This window comes from Panulirus ornatus, chromosome 8, assembly GCF_036320965.1.
Source record: "Panulirus ornatus isolate Po-2019 chromosome 8, ASM3632096v1, whole genome shotgun sequence".
NCBI classification, from domain to species: domain Eukaryota; kingdom Metazoa; phylum Arthropoda; class Malacostraca; order Decapoda; family Palinuridae; genus Panulirus; species Panulirus ornatus.
The window spans coordinates 35,494,561-35,518,289 of record NC_092231.1 but is presented as its reverse complement, the minus strand read 5'-3'; the positions used below and the strand labels follow the sequence as shown (position 1 = coordinate 35,518,289).

At 40.0% G+C, this 23,729-nt stretch overlaps 1 protein-coding gene across 1 annotated transcript in view; it reads left to right on the top strand.

Annotated features, from left to right (window-relative positions):
* The window catches only part of LOC139749710 (glutamate receptor ionotropic, kainate 3-like), a 190,658-nt gene extending 172,260 nt beyond the window's left edge, over positions 1 to 18,398 (top strand). Inside the window, exons 9-12 of the mRNA XM_071663864.1 lie at positions 7,637 to 7,732; positions 9,650 to 9,810; positions 14,586 to 14,762; positions 17,217 to 18,398. Coding sequence (XP_071519965.1) covers positions 7,637 to 7,732; positions 9,650 to 9,810; positions 14,586 to 14,762; positions 17,217 to 17,427 — 645 coding nt within the window. The 3' untranslated portion in view covers positions 17,428 to 18,398. The remainder of the gene's footprint in view (positions 1 to 7,636; positions 7,733 to 9,649; positions 9,811 to 14,585; positions 14,763 to 17,216) is intronic.
* The last annotated feature ends 5,331 nt before the right edge of the window (positions 18,399 to 23,729 follow it).

Below are 23,729 nucleotides of genomic sequence, written 5' to 3'. Positions count from 1 at the left end.
AGGTCAAGAGAAAGGTACAAGAGGTGAAAAAATGGGCAAATGAGAGTTGGGGTGAGAGAGTATCATTAAATTTTAGGGAGAATAAAAAGATGTTCTGGAAGGTGGTAAATAAAGTGCGTAAGACAAGGGAGCAAATGGGAACTTCAGTGAAGGGCGCAAATGGGGAGGTGATAACAAGTAGTGGTGATGTGAGAAGGAGATGGAGTGAGTATTTTGAAGGTTTGTTGAATGTGTTTGGTGATAGAGTGGCAGATATAGGGTGTTTTGGTCGAGGTGGTGTGCAAAGTGAGAGGGTTAGGGAAAATGATTTGGTAAACAGAGAAGAGGTAGTAAAAGCTTTGCGGAAGATGAAAGCCGGCAAGGCAGCAGGTTTGGATGGTATTGCAGTGGAATTTATTAAAAAAGGGGGTGACTGTATTGTTGACTGGTTGGTAAGGTTATTTAATGTATGTATGACTCATGGTGAGGTGCCTGAGGATTGGCGGAATGCGTGCATAGTGCCATTGTACAAAGGCAAAGGGGATAAGAGTGAGTGCTCAAATTACAGAGGTATAAGTTTGTTGAGTATTCCTGGTAAATTATATGGGAGGGTATTGATTGAGAGGGTGAAGGCATGTACAGAGCATCAGATTGGGGAAGAGCAGTGTGGTTTCAGAAGTAGTAGAGGATGTGTGGATCAGGTGTTTGCTTTGAAGAATGTATGTGAGAAATACTTAGAAAAGCAAATGGATTTGTATGTAGCATTTATGGATCTGGAGAAGGCATACGATAGAGTTGATAGAGATGCTCTGTGGAAGGTATTAAGAATATATGGTGTGGGAGGCAAGTTGTCTAAATGTGTGTTGATGTAACTAAGATGAGAAAAACGAATGATAGGCATTATGTTTGAGGAAAGGATCCTGGATGTTTTGCCTCTAAGTGAAACGAAGCTCAAGGGTAAAGGGGAAAAGTGGTTTGTGAATGTCTTGGGAGCAAAGTCACGGGTTAGTGAAAGGACAAGAGCAAGGGAAGGAGTAGCACTACTCCTGAAACAGGAGTGGTGGAAGTATATATATATATATATATATATATATATATATATATATATATATATATATATATATATATATATATATACATATATATATATATATATATATATATATATATATATATATATATATATATATATATATATCTTTTTTTTTTTTTTTGCTTTGTCGCTGTCTCCCGCGCTTGCGAGGTAGCGCAACGAAACAGACGAAAGAAATGGCCCAACCCACCCCCATACACATGTATATACATACGTCCACACACGCAAATATACATACCTACACAGCTTTCCATGGTTTACCCCAGACGTTTCACATGCCTTGATTCAATCCACTGACAGCACGTCAACCCCGGTTTACCACATAACTCCAATTCACTCTATTCCTTGCCCGCCTTTCACCCTCCTGCATGTTCAGGCCCCGATCACACAAAATCTTTTTCACTCCATATTTCCACCTCCAATTTGGTCTCCCTCTTCTCCTCGTTCCCTCCACCTCCGACACATATATCCTCTTGGTCAATCTTTCCTCACTCATTGTTTCCATGTGCCCAAACCATTTCAAAACACCCTCTTCTGCTCTCTCAACCACGCTCTTTTTATTTCCACACATCCTTCTTACCCTTACGTTACTTACTCGATCAAACCACCTCACACCACACATTGTCCTCAAACATCTCATTTCCAGCACATCCATCCTCCTGCGCACAACTCTATCCATAGCCCACGCCTCGCAACCATACAACATTGTTGGAACCACTATTCCTTCAAACATACCCATTTTTGCTTTCCGAGATAATGTTCTCGACTTCCACACATTCTTCAAGGCTCTCAGAATTTTCGCCCCCTCCCCCACCCTATGATCCACTTCCGCTAACATGGTTCCATCCGCTGCCAGATCCACTCCCAGATATCTAAAACACTTCACTTCCTCCAGTTTTTCTCCATTCAAACTCACCTCCCAATTGACTTGACCCTCAACACTACTGTACCTAATAACCTTGCTCTTATTCACATTTACCCTTAACTTTCTTCTTTAACACACTTTACCAAACTCAGTCACCAGCTTCTGCAGTTTCTCACATGAATCAGCCACCAGCGCTGTATCATCAGCGAACAACAACTGACTCACTTCCCAAGCTCTCTCATCCCCAACAGACCTCATACTTGCCCCTCTTTCCAAAACTCTTGCATTCACCTCCCTAACAACCCCATCCATAAACAAATTAAACAACCATGGAGACATCACACACCCCTGCCGCAAACCTACATTCACTGAGAACCAATCACTCTCCTCTCTTCCTACACGTAAACATGCCTTACATCCTCGATAGAAACTTTTCACTGCTTCTAACAACTTCCCTCTCACACCATATATTCTTAATACCTTCCACAGAGCATCTCTATCATCTCTATCATATGCCTTCTCCAGATCCATAAATGCTACATACAAATCCATTTGCTTTTCTAAGTATTTCTCACATACCTTCTTCAAAGCAAACACCTGATCCACACATCCTCTACTACTACTGAAACCACACTGCTCTTCCCCAATGTATATATATATATATATATATATATATATATATATATATATATATATATATATATATATATATATATATATATATATATATATCCTGGAAAGGATCACAATTTTTTGCGTGACCAAGTATATTCCTATGAGTCCACAGGGAAAATGAGACAAGATAAGTTCCCAAGTGCACTGTCATGTAATAATTACATCATCAGGGGAGACACAAGAGAGAAATGAAACAGTCAGCTGATATACAACGGACAGATGTAGCTAGGACGTCATTTGGTAAATCTGCGATTGTCCAAGGCATACAACGAGCGTATAATATAGTATCATGTGGACAAGAAGGTGAATTTTTTGCAAATTTCTTCGACAGTAAAGTTATCCAATTTATGTAGACCATCACTAATATCAAGATTGTAATTCTTTGTGTATTTAATGATAGAATATTCAATGATGTTTCTCGTTGTTCTGGAATTAGAGTTAATAACTGAGATGGCACTACTCCAGTCAATACAATGATCATAGTTTTTAAACAAGTGATTAATAGTGATTAAACAAGGCATTTGATTCTTGTCCCGTTCTTATACTATATTATGTTGCTTAAGTCTAATAGAAAGATCCTTACCAGTTTGCCCAACATAAAACTTATCACAATTCCTACATGGCACTTTATAGATGCACCCAAGAGAATGTTCTGGTGACTTCCTGATTAAGGTGTTCTTCTTAGTATTTTTGTTGCTGAATGCAACATTTGCATTAAAGGATTTAAGCAACATGGAAAGTAAAGTAAAATCATTATCAAACGGGAGAACTGAGAGATTCGTGATGTGTATGTAGGATGTTTAGGCTCAACTCTATAAAATGATTTCTTTGCTAACTTAAGGGATTTATCAATGAAAGTTCTAGGTTACTTTAACTTAGATCCAATAGATTATATCTTCTCAAACTCATCATCAATAAACTCTGGACTGCAAATACGTAATACCCTAAGGAACATAGACTGAAGTGATGATATTTTAGATATGTCATGCTGAGATGAGTAATAATGGATATATGAGCATACATTAGTGGTTTTTCTGTATATGCTTAACTTAAACTTGTTTCCTTGCCTATGGGTCATGCAATCTAAAAATGGTAACATACGATTATTTTCATTTTCTACAGTAAATTTGATGGAAGGCACTAAATTGTTAAGTAAGGGGAGAAATATTTGTAAATTTTCATTTGTTGGCCAAACACAAAGAACATCATCTACATATCCAAACCAAATTGCATTAGAAGGTAAGATATCCTTTATCAATTACGTGTCGAAAAATTCGATATACAGATTACTTAGTCCAGCTGTAAGAGATATACCCGTTGCCATTCAAAACTTTTGAGCATAATAATCTCCCTTGAATTGAAATAGTCTTTTATACACAACTTTATCAGTTCAGTGAAAACAGATTTTGAAACAAGTGAATATTAGTGAAGGTCTATACAAACTGGGAGGTAATAACAAGTAGTGGTGATGTGAGAAGGAGATGGAGTGAGTATTTTGAAGGTTTGTTGAATGTGTTTGATGATAGAGTGGCAGACATAGGGTGTTTTGGTCGAGGTGGTATTGCAAAGTGAGAGGGTTAGGGAAACTTATTTGGTAAACAGAGAAGAGGTAGTAAAAACTTTGCGGATGATGAAAGCCGGCAAGGCAGCAGGTTTGGATGGTATTGCAGTGGAATTTATCAAAAAAAGGGGGTGACTGTATTGTTGACTGGTTGGTAAGGTTATTCAGTGTATGTATGAGTCATGGTGAGGCGCCTTAGGATTGGCTGGATGCTTGCATAGTGCCATTGTACAAAGGCAAAGGGGATAAGAGTGAGTGCTAAAATTACAGAGGTATACGTTTGTTGAGTATTCCTGGTAAATTATATGGGAGGGTATTGACTGAGAGGGTAAAGGCATGTACAGAGCATCAGATTGGGGAAGAGCAGTGTGGTTTCAGAAGTGGTAGAGGATGTGTGGATCAGGTTTTTGCTTTGAAGAATGTATGTGAGAAATACTTAGAAAAGCAAATGGATTTGTATGTAGCATTTATGGATCTGGAGAAGGCATATGATAGAGTAGATACAGATGCTCTGTGGAAGGTATTAAGAATATATGGTGTGGGAGGCAAGTTGTTAGAAGCAGCGAAAAGTTTTTATCAAGGATGTAAGGCATGTGTACGTGTAGGAAGAGAGGAAAGTGATTGGTTCTCAGTGAATGTAGGTTTGCGGCAGGGGTGTGTGATGTCTCCATGGTTGTTTAATTTGTTTATGGATGGGGTTGTTAGGGAGGTGAATGCAAGAGTTTTGGAAAGAGGGGCAAGTATGCAGTCTGTTGTGGATGAGAGAGCTTGGGAAGTGAGTCAGTTGTTGTTGCTGATGATACAGCGCTGGTGACTGATTCATGTGAGAAACTGCAGAAGCTTGTGACTGAGTTTGGTAAAGTGTGTGAAAGAAGAAAGTTAAGAGTAAATGTGAATAAGAGTAAGGTTATTAGGTAGAGTTGGGTTGAGGGTCAAGTCATTTGGGAGGTAAGTTTGAATGGAGAAAAACTGGAGGAAGTAAAGTGTTTTAGATATCTGGGAGTGGATCTGGCAGCGGATGGAACCATGGAAGCGGAAGAGAATCATAGGGTGGGGGAGGGGGTGAAAATTCTGGGAGCCATGTAGAATGTTTGAAAGTCGAGAACATTATATCGGAAAGCAAAAATGGGTATGATTGAAGGAATAGTGGTTCCAACAATGTTGTACGGCTGCGAGGCGTGGGCTATGGATAGAGTTGTGCGCAGGAGGGTGGATGTGCTGGAAATGAGATGTTTGAGGACAATATGTGGTGTGAGGTGGTTTGATCGAGTAAGTAACGTAAGGGTAAGAGAGATGTGTGGAAATAAAACGAGTGTGGTTGAGAGAGCAGAAGAGGGTGTTTTGAAATGGTTTGGTCACATGGAGAGAATGAGCGAGGAAAGTTTGACCAAGAGGATATATGTGTCAGAGGTGGAGGGAACGAGGAGAAGTGGGAGACCAAATTGGAGGTGGAAAGATGGAGTGAAAAAGATTTTGAGTGATCGGGACCTGAACATGCAGGAGGGTGAAAGGCGTGCAAGCAATAAAGTGAATTGGAACGTTGTGGTATACCGGGGTCGACGTGCTGTCAGTGGATTGAATCAGGGCATGTGAAGCGTCTGGGGTAAACCATGGGAAGTTGTGTGGGGTCTGGATGTGGAAAGGGAGCTGTGGTTTCGGGCGTTATTGCATGACAGCTAGAGACTGAGTGTGAACGAATGTGTCTTTGTTGTCTTTTTCTAGCGCTACCTCGCACACATGAGGGGGGAGGGGGATGGTATTCCATGTGTGGCGGGGTGGCGATGGAATGAATGAAGGCAGACAGTGTGAATTGTGTGCACTGGTATATATGTATGTGTCTGTGTGTGTATATATATGTGTACATTGAGATGTATAGGTATGCATATTTGCGTGTGTGGACGTGTATGTATATACATGTGTATGGGGGTGGGTTGGGCCATTTCTTTCGTCTGTTTCCTTGCGCTACCTCGGAAACGCGGGAGACAGCGACGAAGCAAAATAAAATGATATATAATAAATATTTATATATATATATATATATCTATCTGTCTATCTATCTATCTATCTATCTATATATATATATATATATATATATATATATATATATATATATATATATATATATATATAGTATATATATACATATATATATTATTTATATATATATATATATATATATATATATATATATATATATATATATATATATATATATATATATATATATATATATATATATATATATATATATATATATATATATATAGCGGCCCCATCCATGGACAAATTGAGCAACCATGGAGACATCACGCACCCCTGCCGCAGACCTGCATTCGCTGGGAACCGGTCACTTTCCTCTCTTCCGACACGTACACATGCCTTACATCCTTGATAAAAACTTTTCACTGCTTCTAGCAACTTGCCTCCCACACCATGTATTCTTGATGCCTTCCACGGAGCATCTCTGTCAGCTCTATCATGTGCCTTCTCCAGATCCATAGGTGCTACATACAAATCCATTTGCTTTTCTAAGTATTTCTCACATACATTCTTCAAAGCAAACACCTGATCCACACATCCTCTACCACTTCTGAAACCACACTGCTCTTCCCCAATCTGATGCTCTGTACATGCCTTCACCATATATATATATATATATATATATATGTGTGTGTGTGTGTGTGTGTGTGTGTGTGTGTGTGTGTGTGTGTGTGTGTTCCCTGGGGATAGGGGAGAAAGAATACTTCCCACGTATTCCCTGCATGTCGTAGAAGGCGACTAAAAGGGGAGGGAGCGGGGGGCTGGAAATCCTCCCCTCTCGTTTTTTTTTTAATTTTCAAAAAGAAGGAACAGAGAATTGGGCCAGGTGAGGATATTCCCTCAAAGGCCCACTCCTCTGTTCTTAACGCTACCTCGCTAATGCGGGAAATGGCGAATAGTTTGAAAGAAAAGAAATGTATTTATATATATATATGTATATAATATATATATATGTATATATATATATATATATATATATATATATATATATATATATATATATATATATATATATATATATATATATTTTTTTTTTTTTTTGCTTTGTCGCTGTCTCCCGCGTTTATATATATACTTCCCACGTATTCCCTGCGTGTCGTAGAAGGCGACTAAAAGGGAAGGGAGCGGGGGGCTGGAAATCCTCCCCTCTCGTTTTTTTTTTTTTTTAATTTTCCAAAAGAATGAACAGAGAAGAGGGCCAGGTGAGGATATTCCCTCAAAGGCCCAGTCCTCTGTTCTTAACGCTACCTCGCTATCGCGGGAAATGGCGAATAGTATGAAAAAAAAAAAAAAAAATATATATATATATATATATATATATATACATATATACATATAATTTTTTCGCCTCTCTGTCTTCCTGTCTCACATTTCTACCTTTCCCTGGCATCATTCACCCAAACCGTCGTACTGACTCTTACAGAACGCTGAACACTCGATCTTCAAGGAAGTCTGGGAGAAACTGGTCGCCCCGGATCCTTCCAGCGTGGTCGCGAACAGCCAGGATGGCATTAATAAGGTAAAGTGGACGATAAACGTCATCATTAAGGTAAGGCTGATTTACTTGGCCTCATTTAGGTAAATGTCGACTTCTATGGCATCAGTAAGGTAAATGTAGACTTTCATGGCATCATAAAGGTAAATGTCGACTTTGAATAAATTCTTGGTTCTTGCTTTCAGCGTTCGCTACAACCTTTTATCCTGCTCCTAATCTATCACTTATCAGTTTAGCGTCACTGAAGATACATTGAGGTATCGTTCCCACTCTCACTGTGAGTCAATTATATGTCTTAGAAATAACAATGGCTCTTTCGCTACTTTCGCTGAGTTTTAGGAAATATTTTTGACATGTGTTTTTTTGACAACCCTCTGTAAAGTATGATTTCAATCCATTTAAATAGCCAACACCAAATATCAGTTTAGAAATCTATCATCCTGTTGTAAGGGTCGTGTCAAAGGCTTTGTAAGGGTCGTGTCAAAGGCTTTACCTTTTGGCAGTTCCATAAAACACAGTTAGCCAACTCATCTCCAGTTTCAAAGATGTTTCTTGCCCTATGATAGGCATCCAGTTAATGTCACTCATGAGGTCTTTCCAGTGAGTCCATGTCAACTCTCGATGATTTAATTCTTTTGACAGAGTAGCCCCTTTCTTCATTTTCTGTTTATATCTTCTAGCAATTTGCATACCAATCAGAGACAGATCCATAGTTCAGGAGACCTCCACGTTCACTTTTCTTTAAAGACTGTATCACAGTTCCTGTCTTCCACCCTATACATACACAATCCTCGTAAAGTAAGATACTGGAATACTTCTCTTACGGTCTGTGTCCTTTACATTTTCTCTTTCCATTTGTCAAGATTTCATCTGGTCTATGGCTCATTATAAGCCCCGGCACGCCCTCTCCCCTGATAACGATGAATTCCAAGATCTGAAACCCATTCCAGTCCAGCAGTCACAAGAACTGTGAATCCTTAATGGCATACAAATGCACATCTAAACTTCGTATTTGATTGTCCACGTATACCTTCATGTTTGTCAGTTAATCATCATCATAAATCATTTGATTTACTTATCTCGTCTTTTGGTAATAGCTTGCTCCTGATAATTTCATGGAGCAGTGTTGGGCGATCCTTTCTGATGTGTTCCTCTTTTCATATTTTCTTTTAATCATTTCTTCCCCCTAATATCTTTCTTGCTGTTATACCTTACACATTTCTACTGTAGTCTGCCTAGTCTCTTTTGGTTATTAACATCTGCTGAGCCTGGCTTTCTTCGGTTGAACTGACCTTCGTACTCGTCCACAAGGTATGCACCTACCAACCCGTTCATTCTACATGTATTTCACAAAATCTGTTTAAACACGATTTTTTCCTTCAGCTCTTCAATCCATCCTCCCCGTAGTCTGTATTTCTGTAAAGGTTATTCAGCTTATGTTCGTTTTCTTTCTTATATCATCCTCTGATTATGGAGTTCTTCACTTTTTCCTTGTGCACCTCCTCAATGAGGTTAGGTTTCATCTTGAACACAAAATGGTCGACTGTTCCCGAGCGCAACTGTATAGTCAACCACTATCATTTCCAGGCTACTACAGGTAAGAATTATAACCGCTGCAGAAAGTGTCGGCTCCTTTGTGTTGTACTCAAGGGTATGTTGGTACATATACCTCTCCTACGGGAACTTATATCTCGATGTGTCCTGCAAGATCAGTAATTCCTCTTCGAATACGGGTGCTTAACGGAATTCATCCTTGAATTCTGCTTTGAAAATGCTCAATGCCCCACATGAACTGTGTCTGCAGTCACCTTATGTTCCTTCAGTGGACCATGTATGATCAAGTGCAAGCGTTCAATGAGTAACGTCATTTGTTTACTTGTAGCAACAGTTGTCCGACGAGCGTAAGGTAATCTGTCTACCCTTCCACTACTCCCTATACAGGTGGTGAACGAGAGGTATATATACATGATGGAAGGAAACGAGTTCAGGGTGTTGTTCGGCAGACAGTGTCGGGTGATCCTGGTGAAGACCATGTACTTCTCCACACAGACTGGCTTCGCCCTCGCCCCCGACTCACCCTACAGGAAGGTCTTCGATACACAGTGAGTTATTCCTCAAGAAGGTCTATGACGCAATAAGTAGTCATTTGGAAAAATCTTGGACACAGCAAGTAATACCTTAGGAAGGTCTTTGACTCAATTACTATTTGTGCCAGGTCAGTCTTTGACACACTGAATAATGCCCAAGGTAGTTTTTTTGACTCAGTAAGAAATGCCTAAGGAAAGTCTTTGCCTTAGTGTGTAATGCCTCAGGAAGGTCTTTGACTCAGTAGGTAATGCCCGAGGAAGGACTTGGCTAAAGAAAATAATGCCTCTGGAATTTTTTTTGACTCAGTGTGTAATGCCCTCAGGAGGTTATTTTACAGAGCGAGTAATTTCCCTGTGACGCCTTCAGCAGAGAGTAAGTAACCCGAGGTCTCGGGAGTAAGGCATTTAAGAAAGCTTTTTGGACTTACAGTGAGTGACATCGCAGCCAGAGACTGGCATACAGTATATAGCACCCTGGCGAATGCTTCCCAAGTAATTTCAGTTCCTTCAGAATCAAGTGAAGATTTACCTTCTACTGTGGTGGCCGCCATTTGGGATATTTGAATAACAGCAGAATGTTTTTGACTGTAAGACAGAACAAACTTTGCAAGCAGGACATATAGGAGGATCGGTGAAGGGGTCACAGGGGGAAGTGGTAACAGATAGTGATGAAGTAATGAAGAGATGAAGTAAGTATTTTGAAGGACTGTCGAATATGTTTGATGACAGAGTAGCAGGTGGAAGGTGATTGATTCAGGGTGTCATGCGAAGCAAAAGAACCATGGAGAGTGATTTGGTGAAAAGATAGGAGGTGGTGAAAGTCTGGCACAAGATGAAATGTGGCAAGGCGGCAAAAGTGGATGGTATTGCATCTGACTTTATTGAGAAAGGGGTTGGCTGTGTTTTAATTGGTCGGTAACAATTTCTAATGTATATATGGATCATGGCAATGTATCTAAGGATTGGTGGAATGCAAATATAGTGCGATTATATGAAGACAGGGTGATAAAGGAGATTGTTCAAACTGAGAGAGGAATAAGTTTGTTGAATATATCTGGTGAGTTGTGTGGTAGAGTATTGATTGAGAAGGTAAATGCATGTACAGAGCATCAGAATGGGGAAGAATAGTGTAGTTTCAGGAGTGTTAAAGGATGTGTGGATCAGGTATTCACGTTAAAAATTGTGTGTGAAAAATACTTAGAAAAATAGATGGATTTGTATGAGGCATCTATGGATCTAGGAGGAAGCAGATGATAGGGTTGATACAGACTATATGGTGTGGAAGGAAACCTACTAGAAGCAGTGAGAAGTATCTATCAAGGGTGTATGACACATGTAAGAGCATGAAGAGAGCAGAGTGAACGGCTACAAGTGAAGGAATGTCTGAGGCAGGGTTGTGTGATGCCACCATGGCTGTTCAATTTGTTCAAGAATGGGGAAATGACGGAGGTAAATGCGACATTCTTCGAGGGAGGGGCGAGTATGCAGTCTGTGGGGGGATGAGATGGCCTTGGAAGTGTCAATTCTTTGTTTGTTGATGAAGCAGCACTAGTTGCAGATTCGAGTGAGAAACTGCAAAAGTTAGTGACTGAAATTGGAAGAGTGTGTGTAAGGAGAGAGTTGAGAATAAATGTGAATATAAGCATGGGTATTAGGTTTAGCATAAGGTCCTGGGTTCGAGCTCTGGCTGTTGGAAGATATTTTGCATTCTATGAAAGTGTGCGTTCACATGCACTATATTCGTGTTCATATATCTCCGCGTTTGTACAGGTAGGTTCTGTAAAATGCTATCTACTGGTTATGTGAGCCTGATAGGATTTGACCGGTCTAGATGCGGTTGTTCGTGTATATGAGACGAAGGGCATTCGATGACTTAGTGATGGAATAATAATTTCCCTATTACGGGTGATCATAGCCTAGCCGTAGTCTCACACCTACCACGTATAAGGTCCTGGGTTCAAACCCTGGCTGTTGGAGGGTTATGTTTTCTATGAATGTGCGCGTTCATAAGCAATATATATATATATATATATATATATATATATATATATATATATATTTTTTTTTTTTTATACTTTGTCGCTGTCTCCCGCGTTTGCGAGGTAGCGCAAGGAAACAGACAAAAGAAATGGCCCAACCCCCACCATACACATGTATATACATACGTCCACGCACGCAAATATACATACCTACACAGCTTTCCATGGTTTACCCCAGACGCTTCACATGCCTTGATTCAATCCACTGACAGCACGTCAACCCCGGTATACCACATCGCTCCAGTTCACTCTATTCCTTGCCCTCCTTTCACCCTCCTGCATGTTCAGGCCCCGATCACACAAAATCTTTTTCACTCCATCTTTCCACCTCCAATTTGGTCTCCCTCTTCTCCTCGTTCCCTCCACCTCCGACACATATATCCTCTTGGTCAATCTTTCCTCACTCATCCTCTCCATGTGCCCAAACCACTTCAAAACACCCTCTTCTGCTCTCTCAACCACGCTCTTTTTATTTCCACACATCTCTCTTACCCTTACGTTACTCACTCGATCAAACCACCTCACACCACACATTGTCCTCAAACATCTCATTTCCAGCACATCCATCCTCCTGCGCACAACTCTATCCATAGCCCACGCCTCGCAACCATACAACATTGTTGGAACCACTATTCCTTCAAACATACCCATTTTTGCTTTCCGAGATAATGTTCTCGACTTCCACACATTCTTCAAGGCCCCCAGAATTTTCGCCCCCTCCCCCACCCTATGATCCACTTCCGATTCCATGGTTCCATCCGCTGCCAGATCCACTCCCAGATATTTAAAACACTTCACTTCCTCCTGTTTTTCTCCATTCAAACTCACCTCCCAATTGACTTGACCCTCAACCCTACTGTACCTAATAACCTTGCTCTTATTCACATTTACTCTTAACTTTCTTCTTCCACACACTTTACCAAACTCAGTCACCAGCTTCTGCAGTTTCTCACATGAATCAGCTACCAGCGCTGTATCTTCAGCGAACAACAACTGACTCACTTCCCAAGCTCTCTCATCCCCAACAGACTGGGGAAGAGCAGTGTGGTTTCAGAAGTGGTAGAGGATGTGTGGATCAGGTGTTAGCTTTGAAGAATGTATGTGAGAAATACTTAGAAAAGCAAATGGATTTGTATGTAGCATTTATGGATCTGGAGAAGGCATATGATAGAGTTGATAGAGATGCTCTGTGGAAGGTATTAAGAATATATTGTGTGGGAGGAAAGTTGTTAGAAGCAGTGAAAAGTTTTTATCGAGGATGTAAGGCATGTGTACGTGTAGGAAGAGAGGAAAGTGATTGGTTCTCAGTGAATGTAGGTTTGCGGCAGGGGTGTGTGATGTCTCCATGGTTGTTTAATTTGTTTATGGATGGGGTTGTTAGGGAGGTAAATGCAAGAGTTTTGGAAAGAGGGGCAAGTATGAAGTCTGTTGGGGATGAGAGAGCTTGGGAAGTGAGTCAGTTGTTGTTCGCTGAAGATACAGCGCTGGTAGCTGATTCATGTGAGAAACTGCAGAAGCTGGTGACTGAGTTTGGTAAAGTGTGTGGAAGAAGAAAGTTAAGAGTAAATGTGAATAAGAGCAAGGTTATTAGGTACAGTAGGGTTGAGGGTCAAGTCAATTGGGAGGTGAGTTTGAATGGAGAAAAACAGGAGGAAGTGAAGTGTTTTAAATATCTGGGAGTGGATCTGGCAGCGGATGGAACCATGGAATCGGAAGTGGATCATAGGGTGGGGGAGGGGGCGAAAATTCTGGGGGCCTTGAAGAATGTGTGGAAGTCGAGAACATTATCTCGGAAAGCAAAAATGGGTATGTTTGAAGGAATAGTGGTTCCAACAATGTTGTATGGTTACGAGGCGTGGGCTATGGATAGAGTTGTGCGCAGGAGGATGGATGTGCTGGAAATGAGATGTTTGAGGACAATGTGTGGTGTGAGGTGGTTTGACCGAGTGAGTAACGTAAGGGTAAGAGAGATGTGTGGAAGCAAAAAGAGCGTGGTTGAGAGAGCAGAAGAGGGTGTTTTGAAGTGGTTTGGGCACATGGAGAGAATGAGTGAGGAAAGATTGACCAAGAGGATATATGTGTCGGAGGTGGAGGGAACGAGGAGAAGAGGGAGACCAAATTGGAGGTGGAAAGATGGAGTGAAAAAGATTTTGTGTGATCGGGGCCTGAACATGCAGGAGGGTGAAAGGAGGGCAAGGAATAGAGTGAATTGGAGCGATGTGGTATACCGGGGTTGATGTGCTGTCAGTGGATTGAATCAAGGCATGTGAAGCGTCTGGGGTAAACCATGGAAAGCTGTGTAGGTATGCATATTTGCGTGTGTGGACGTATGTATATACATGTGTATGGGGGGGGGGGGTTGGGCCATTTCTTTCGTCTGTTTCCTTGCGCTACCTCGCAAACGCGGGAGACAGCGACAAAGTATAATAAAATAAATAAAAAAAAAAAAAAAAATATATATATATATATATATATATATATATATATATATATATATATATATATATATATATATATATATATATATATATATATTAAGAGAGAGAGAGAGAGAGAGAGAGAGAGAGAGAGAGAGAGAGAGAGAGAGAGAGAGAGAGAGAGAGAGAGAGAGAGCGCAGGTATAATACTAAAAACTTTATCAATCTCTCAGTTACCTTGAAGACTAAGTGTACTCAGTTACAGAAATGATTCTCAATAATTCTTAAATCTGCTGAGTATAATCTTTTCCTCTCCTGTTGCTGCGTTGCTGAGGCTGATGAGGATGCGAGACGGAGGAGTGCTGAGCAGGTCGTGGCACAGGTGGCAACCGCCCCCCACCCTCTGCACAGCACCGAGGGTTGTCGCCCTCGACATACACCACCTCTTCACCGCCTTCCTGCTACTGGTGTTGGGCCTCATCCTGTCCATCGTGCTCCTCCCCTGTGAAAGGTAAGGCAGTCACCACCAGCAGGTTATCACTGTTGCTGAGGCAAAAAAAAACTTATAATACCTACTTGTTATCTTATATACAGACTAGTTTACGTACCACCTCACTTAATCATTTGCTTGATCAGTTACTTACTTGTTATCTTACTTACAGACTAGTTTACGTACCACTTTACTTACTTATGTGCTTGATCAATTACTTACACCCCCAAGGCTAGCTTTCCAGCTGATTAGCATAAGAAACGTTATAATATGTTAAGGCAGATATATACAGAGTGAGGAACATCTTTATTGAAGAGTCTTTTGCCAAACCTGACAACGTCTCGCTGTTATGAGCTTCGCCAAGTCACTCAGTGACTTTGGCATATCCCGGCAGAGCGACGCAACTGTCATCTGAGTAAGACTCCCATCCCAGAAAGGTGTTGTTAACACTACTGTTAGCATTCCTTTTCTTGTGTATAGTGAGTTAATGTGAAAAGCTTACACTTATATTAAGCGCATTATGAAGTGTATTATCTCTCACCACCACCGAAATGTGTAAATTGAAGTAATTGATTTAGTATAATTCAATTAATCTAATATGACTTAAATGGCTTTAATTGTTTAATCAAATATTGACAAAGCGTTTTGTGATAGCGTGGATGAAGGGCTCATGCGCAGGTGGAGGCAAGCCTAGAACGTACAGTGGGTACAAAAACATGTGTGTAACATACAGTTCCTCCACTGTATTTAACGGAGGGTTACCAGTTCCATTTGGTGAAGTATTGAGGCATTGATTCCCTTTTCGAGTGATCTTGATCCAGGTAAAGATTTTTCTTTTTTTTCACGTTTGATGATAATGTACGTCGGTGTCTGGTAGATACTTCTTCCTGTACGTCAGCTTGCTGGAAGATATTTCCCAGTGTACGTCAGCTGGTTGGTAGATACTTCCCAACGTAGGTCAGCTGACTGGTAGATACTTTCCAAAGTAGGTCAGCTGGTTGGTAGATACTTTCCAAAGTAGGTCAGCTGATTGGTAGATACTTTCCAAAGTAGGTCAGCTGGTTGGTATCATTCTACCATTTGGTTTGTGCTCAGATCCAATTGTCCAAAATTATCTATTTCATTTCAATCAAGATTTCACCTTCATATAGGAATCATCAAGAATCTACAGAAAAGAGAAAAGGCTGCGTCACAAAACTGGGATACGAAATATAAAACAAAAACAATATGTATATAAGAAACAAATTCAAGCACACACACACAGACACACACACACACACATACACACACACACACACACACACACACACACACACACACACACACACACACACACACACATATTATATGTGTGTGATTACTATTTGTGTGTTACAGAAAGAGAATTTTACACATGTGTAGCCCCTCCTCTTAATCTTGTTGATATGCCATATTATCATTCCTATACATGTATGCACACACACACACACACACACACACACACACACACACACACACACGCGCACACACACATTTACACTACTCTTTGCCAGGTGTGTGTGTGTGTGTGTGTGTGTGTGTGTGTGTGTGTGTGCGTGTGTGTATGTGCTTGCGTGTGTGTTTGTGCTTTTTGTGTATTTCATTATAATCGTTACTGAATTCAAACGTGTCTTCGTTTGCTGAAAACAAGCGTACAACAGAATCATAATATAGTGTACCCTAATATAGTTTTCTCTCGTGTAACTCCTGGCTTTCAAAAAACGGTTCAATGGGAGACTAAACTTTAAATGCATGCCTTTTTTTTTTTTTTCACCTTTTTTAAATATCAGAAGTATATTTTGGAATTATGCCAACACTGTGGCACTATAGAAAATAGAATATAGATATCGGAATTTGGAAAAAAATATGGTATATCTATGCTTTTTTTTGTCATTCTAACTTTGGATTCATCGACCTTTCTTCAAGAACGGATTAGTTTTTAAGGGAAGGAAATGGTATAAAAAAGATAAAGAAATAAATCTGAAATCCTTCAAGCATTTGTAGACCTTATCGGTAAAAAATTGATGGAAGGGTCGAGTATATGATTTTAGTGAGCTGAAGTAAGCTACTTGTTAGAAAGGCAGAGAGGAGCGACCACAAGCTGGGCCAACGAGGGAAACACGACAGTCACTGTAGTGCTGCACCGGTCACTAGACCTCACAGTACCCAGGGTATCACCTCACTGCTCAGTTGTTGCCTCCTCTGCCATACTTAACGTTCTGTGCGGATCTTAACTTTAATTTTTATTCTCCTGAAGTGTAAAACAAACGTAATATATAACCCATGTTCGGAGCTTAGTTGCTTCGCGCATGCGCTATTTCAGTTGTGGTGGTTCGCTCATACCTTCACTATATAGCGAGAATAGCTTATTACGCTTTTTTTTTTTTTCTCCCCACCGGCTGCTGAAAATAGCAGCGTCTCATCGTCCAATTATCTAACGTCACTTCTGTTTCACAGGCTACACTGGAACGCCGTCGGGAAGCGGAAATTACACAGAGAAAAGCTGCTTCTGCCCCTGCCCGAGTCTCTCCGCGCTGCCACCGACCCTTTCAGACCCCAGCCTCTGGTAAGACTGGGTCCGGGTCCCATCTTCGTCCAGCCTCAGAGACCTCAAGACTTCAACTCACTTCGAGGGTTACACGACTTCGTCTTCAACAGTCGAACTTAGACCATCTTATAGTCATTCATTATACATCCATTTGGCTGCTTCTTTTTGTACTTGTCTGAATGACGTCGATTTCTGACTGGAAAGACAGAGTGTAGTGATATCCACTAGTAAAATACGAATGTGGAATGCAGGCTGAAAGAACTGGATCGAATATGGTGATATAAGGGGTTCAGGTGCGTCAGTGTCTGTCTTAGATGGAGGGTAATACTGCTCAAATGTACTTCATGTGCGCCCAGGTGAACGCTGAACCATGATGTACAGGGCAGAGAAGTTGGTCATGTCTATCGCGTCTCATAGAGTCTCAGCAAAGGTAAAATGTCGGGCGTATGGTTATGGGAACGAATTAGTGTTAATTATGTCATGTGTGGACCACTAGACAACTCCTGGCGCTTCTACTAGCTTTGTGGAACTGATGTCTGGCATGTTTGGTAGAGCTGGTACATATAAGCCAGGATAACAAGTGTCACATTGAGTAAACAAGTGTTCAGACATGCACCATCTGTGAGGAACTTGTCGGACATAATCTTGACAAAGTCAAGTTTGAAATCTAAGGAGTAAGTTGATCCAGACAGAGCCAATCACACTTAATAAAGAAAAAATGAAGATCTACCTTTATTGAAACTTAGAATCTCGTCTCAGAAGTAACAAAACGAAACAGCAATAACTCATCATCCTTCAATAACTCATCCACAATAACTCATCATCCTTCAATAACTCATCCACAATAACTCATCATCCTTCAATAACTCATCCACAATAACTCATCATCCTTCAGTTCCTTAAAAAAAAAAAAAGAAATTCATCTCTTTGAGAAGCTCAAAGAATACAATGGAATTATAGTTATCCAATATATCTCACCCATGATCATCTCTGGTAACGTATACAAAATCTTGACGAGTTTTTTTGGTTATGTGTTTGCTGACTGTGAAATACACTGTAAGATTAATGATTTGTGCATTTTGATCTGTAAGTTAGGAAAGCGTACAATGAAATTGTTAACTAGAACTGTGTATCATTGCAATGCTGACATGATGCCTAGAATCTACCATTAAACTGACTTGCTTCGTCTCTGTATCTTAACGTTTATTGAATCATTTCTCTCTATACATTTCTCTGAGTGCTGTGGTAAGTTACTAGTAAGTTATAAGCCCCAGTGCAGCCCCACCCCCCCAGAATATGAAGGTACTGCTTGTCACTGTTTGGAAAGCTTATGTTGTGCATGTCGAAGCAGAGAATCTCTCATATACACATTTGTCATATACCTGGACACGTAACGTAATGGCTCCTACATAACTGGTCACATAGCATCAAGAGTTGATGAATCAAATGAAAATGAAACAACATTAGAAGTAGACTAGATAACAAACCTCAACTAATCTAAATCTAAGCATAGATTGTACTGTATCTAAATCTATATCTTCGTAAAACTAATGTAGGTAAAGAGAAATACCGAATCTGAACTTAAATGAAGATGTGGTTGATGAAGCGATTATGGGTATGATCAGGGGACTTAGAGTCCTTTGAGGAAACGAGGGAATAAATGAGGAAAGACTTGTTGAGTTGAACACATGCCTTGAAAAATAGATGCACTCACATATATGGGGGGGTGAAGGGGATTAGGAATCAACCTATATTATTAGATTAGGTAGTGATCGACAAGTTACTGATTAGTTAGCTAAGCTCCTAGACGTTTGTATGGCCCAGGGTGAGGTGCTTGAGGAATGGTACAATACTTGCATGGTAATCTTGTGTACGGGAGATTGGTAATTAAGAGGATGGTGGCATGCACAGGGCATCAGACTGGTGAGGAGCGATGTGGCCTCAGGAGTGGTAGAGAATGGGTAGATCAGGTGTTTCCTTTAAGGAATATGTATGAAAAGTACTTAGAGAAAGAGAAGGATTTGTATGTGGGATTTATGGAGCTGGAGAAAGCGTAGGATAACTTTGACAGAGATGCTTTGTAGAAGGTGTATATATATATATATATATATATATATATATATATATATATATATATATATATATATATATATATATATATATATATATATATATATATATATATATATACATATATATATAGAGTGGAAGAAAAGCTACTGAATGCAATGAGGAGTTCATACCGAGAGAGTAAGGCGTGTGTGCGAGTAGGAAGGGAGAAGGTTGAGCGGTTACCAGTGAAGTGAAGGTGGGTCTGTGTCGAATGTGTATGTCACCATGTATGTTGGATCTGTTGATGGATGTGGTGGTGAGGGAGGTAGCTGTGTACGCCTTGGACAGAATGGCAGGTCTTCAATATGCTTTAAGGGTTGGGGGTTGGCTGAAAGGTGAGTCAGTTGGTGTTTGCAATCCTGCATTGAAAGTTGATGATATCTGTATCTGCCTTATGCAAGCACAGCTTGACTTAATGAAAATACCCAGCAATTCCATTAACTGGGTTTGCAAAAAGGCTTCCACTTCATAAACAGGTTTCAATTTCGAACACGGCACTTCATAAGGTAGCGTATATGTCTTTATTACACATTATGTAACATGGGGAATCTCCCTCAAAAAAGGGTGTTTGAAGCTGAGTTGATTCACTTCTTCATCCACAGTTATGCCCCGTAATCTTCATATGCTTTGTGAGAAAGCTGCACTTGGACAACTTATCCATGAGGCATAGCTACTCTAGAACCTTTGGAAAACCAACCTAAATCCTAGCTTACTACTCAAAATCTTGGATTTTTTTTTTTTTTGGTTTGCTAAGCAACAGCAATTTATCTTTTTAGTCAAACTAACATCATAGTCAAAACAACATCTTCGTGAAAATATCTTCATCAAAGCATCATCTGTCAAAAAGACATCTTTGTCAAAACATCATCTTCGTCGAAACAAAGTCTTAGTGAAAAGAACATCTCAGTCAAAACTATATTTTAATCAAAGAATATCTTAGTATACAAACACCTTAGTCAAAACAGTAATTAGTTAGAATAATATCTTATTAGAAAACAGTATCTTGGTCAAAAACGATATTTTAGTGAAAAACAGAATCTTGGTAAAAAGAATATGTCAAAACAATATCTGTCATAACAATATCTTAGTCAAAACAGCATCTCAGTAAAAACAATATCTTAAAAAACAGTATCTTCGTTAAAACATTTTATTCAAAACAATATTTTGGTCAAAACAATAACTTAGACGAAAACAGCCTATTAGTCAAAAGGATATCTTAGATAAAACAACATCTTAGTACGTACAATATCCTATTCAAAGCAGTATCATAGTAAAAACAATTTCTTAGTCTAAAACAATATTTGAGTCAAAACATCTTAGTAGAAACAACATTTTAGTCACTAACAGTACCCTAGTCAAAAACAATATCGTAGTCAAAAGAGTGGTCTTAGTCAAAACAATATCTTAGTCAAAAGAACTTAGTCAAAACAATATCTTAGTCAAAAAAATGATCTATGTCAAAACAGATCTTTGTCAAAACAATAACTTAGTCAAAACATTATCTTAATCAAAACCATACCCTATGTAAAAAAAAAAAATCTTAGTCAAAAAATCTTAGCCAGTGACATTATGTTAGTCAAAACAATAATTTAGTCAAAAACAATATCTTAATACAGTGTCTTAGTCAAAACATCTTAATTAAACCAAAATATTAGTCAAAACAATATATCAGTAAAAACAGTATCTTGGTAAAACAGTATCTTAATCAAAACAATATTTTAGTACAAACAGTGTCTTGGTAAAACAATATCGTAGTTAAAACAATCTCAATAAAGAATGATATCATAGTCAAAACAACAATATACTAGTCAAAACAATATCTTAGTCAATAGCAGTATCTTAGTCAAAACAACATCTTAGTCACAAAAAAAATATCTTAGTCAAAACGGCATATTGATCAACACAACATCTTCAGGAGTTAATAGCGACCTTGAGACACCAAAAATACAACCCTGGATTAAACTCTCTCGCACTGTTCGCTTGCCAGACACCTTGCTTAATTAAGGTCAGTGCTACGAAACAACTTTCTGTTCTTCCTTATAGACTCTGATAAACTTACTGATGTTTTTTATGGTCTATAGTAACTAGGTTATCGTTATCCTCCTGCAGGGAAGTGAATATGAGAGAGTGTTTGACATCATCTCAGTTCATCATGACAAATACGACTTCCCATTTTCCCAGAAAAACCAACAAAAACATTCAAGAAGGACTAAAAAATTTTGATAAAGAAGTAACTGTCAGACACTCAGTTTTTAGGTGCTAAAAGTAATGGTCATGAGATTCGATCTTGTATGGACCTCCGTGGTGTAGCGGTTAGCGTTCCTGACCGTGACGCATTCCCTAGTCACCCAGTATCGGGCGCATAGGTTCGAATCCTGGTTGAGGCAATCGGTCCACCGTCAACTTAACTGTTCATCCACCCTTAGGGGTTGGTCGATGAGTACTTTGCTCAGGCTAGATTAGGGCCTCAGTTGCCCTTGCTGTCTGAGCCAACATAAAAGACTTGACAGGAACTAACTAACATATTAGATCTAACTGTACTGACAGGCAATGCCTGGAACGTTTGCTTAACCCGAAGCACCAGTAAGTATGTCACCTCTGAGGCTATACACACTTCCATCTCTAGTGTCAGACCTTCAAAGAAAGTTATCCATAAGTAAATGCTCAGGAGGGGAATAATGCCCTACCCTCACCTAACCCAACAGAACCCTTCCTCAGTATATCCACATCTATCACATCCAACGGCTATTCCAGTGCTGTGCCGTTCATTCCTCCTTCACCATCATCCCTTCCTCCTCACCCACACTCTTCCAGTCACTGCCAGTTCTCTCAGCCAGACACACAACACTGGCACAACCCTGGTCATCGTTCTGTCTTCCCTTCTCGAAACTAGTGGTGACGGAGACAAATTCAGTGATGCCATACACAAACTTACAACATTCTACCTCCTCTTCCTCTTCACACATCTTTCTCCCTCCGTTGATGCCCAAACCTCACTGTCTCGACTCCTTTTTAGCCTTTGATATATCCTGGCTCTCTCTATACAGATAAGGAAGTTAGAACACTTGTGCTGTTCTCCAGGTGATAACCTCGTCGTACGCCATCAGGTCTTCTCTTCTCTGTCCTTATCATGTGTTCCAGACGCGCACCTTTATGCCCTTCACGAAACCCTTACCATACGACGCTTCTCTGTCTTCCATACTTCCTCCTCATAGAAAAACTGTGGCATCTATCACCGCTGCCAAGTAGCAATCAACGAAGATTCCCTAGCTGCCAAAGACCTAGCAGGTCACCATCCCTCACCACCCCTGCAAATCCAAGCCCTGAAGATGGTACAGTTCCATGTGAAATAATATTACAATATCGTCATAATTGACAGTTGAATGAATCTAGATTTTCCTATGCAGTACAGCTTAACTGTACTTCAGTAATGTATTCATCCATGAATAGATATTGTGGACATATATCAAGGCAAACAGCCTGTGAGACATACGGGAAGTCGCTATTCTTAGCAAAAGTTACTTCAAACGCGAATTTCTCCGCTATCTCTCTGCGCTTCGAAACATTTCCCTCACACTCTGCAGCCACCACAAACGACCTAGCAAATCAAACCTTCCCCAGCTTGGCTTCCAGAGAAGTTAACTGAGAAATATTTTTCTACGGTAGCTGAGACGGCACGGGCAGCTGAGGACATGTGGTCTGAGGTGGTTTGATCGAGCAAGTAATGAAAGAGTAAGAGAGATGTGTGGTTGAGAGAGCAGAAGAGAGAGTATTTAAATTGTTTGGTCACATGGAGAGAGTAAGTTAGGAAAGATTGACAAAGGAGATATATGTGTCAGAGGTGGAGGGAACGAGGGGAAGTGGCAGATCAAATTGGAGGTGGAAGGATGGTGTGAAAAAGATTTTGAGCGATCGGGGCCTGAACATACAGGAGGGTGAGAGGCGTGCAAGGAATAGAGTAAATTGGAACGATGTGGTATACCGGGGTCGACGTGCTGTCAATGGACTGAACTAGGGCATAGGAAGCGTCTGGGGTAAATAATGGAAAGGTCTGTGGTGCCTGGATGTGGATGGGGAACTGTGATTTTGGTGCATTACACATGACAGGGAGAGATTGAGTGTGAACGAATGTGGCCTTTCTTGTCTGTTTTCCTGGCGCTACCTCGCTGAAGCGGAGAATAGCGATGCTATTTCCTATGGGACGGAGTAGCGACAAAAATGGATGAAGTATGAATATATATGTATATGTGCGTATATGTATATATATATATATATATATATATATATATATATATATATATATATATATA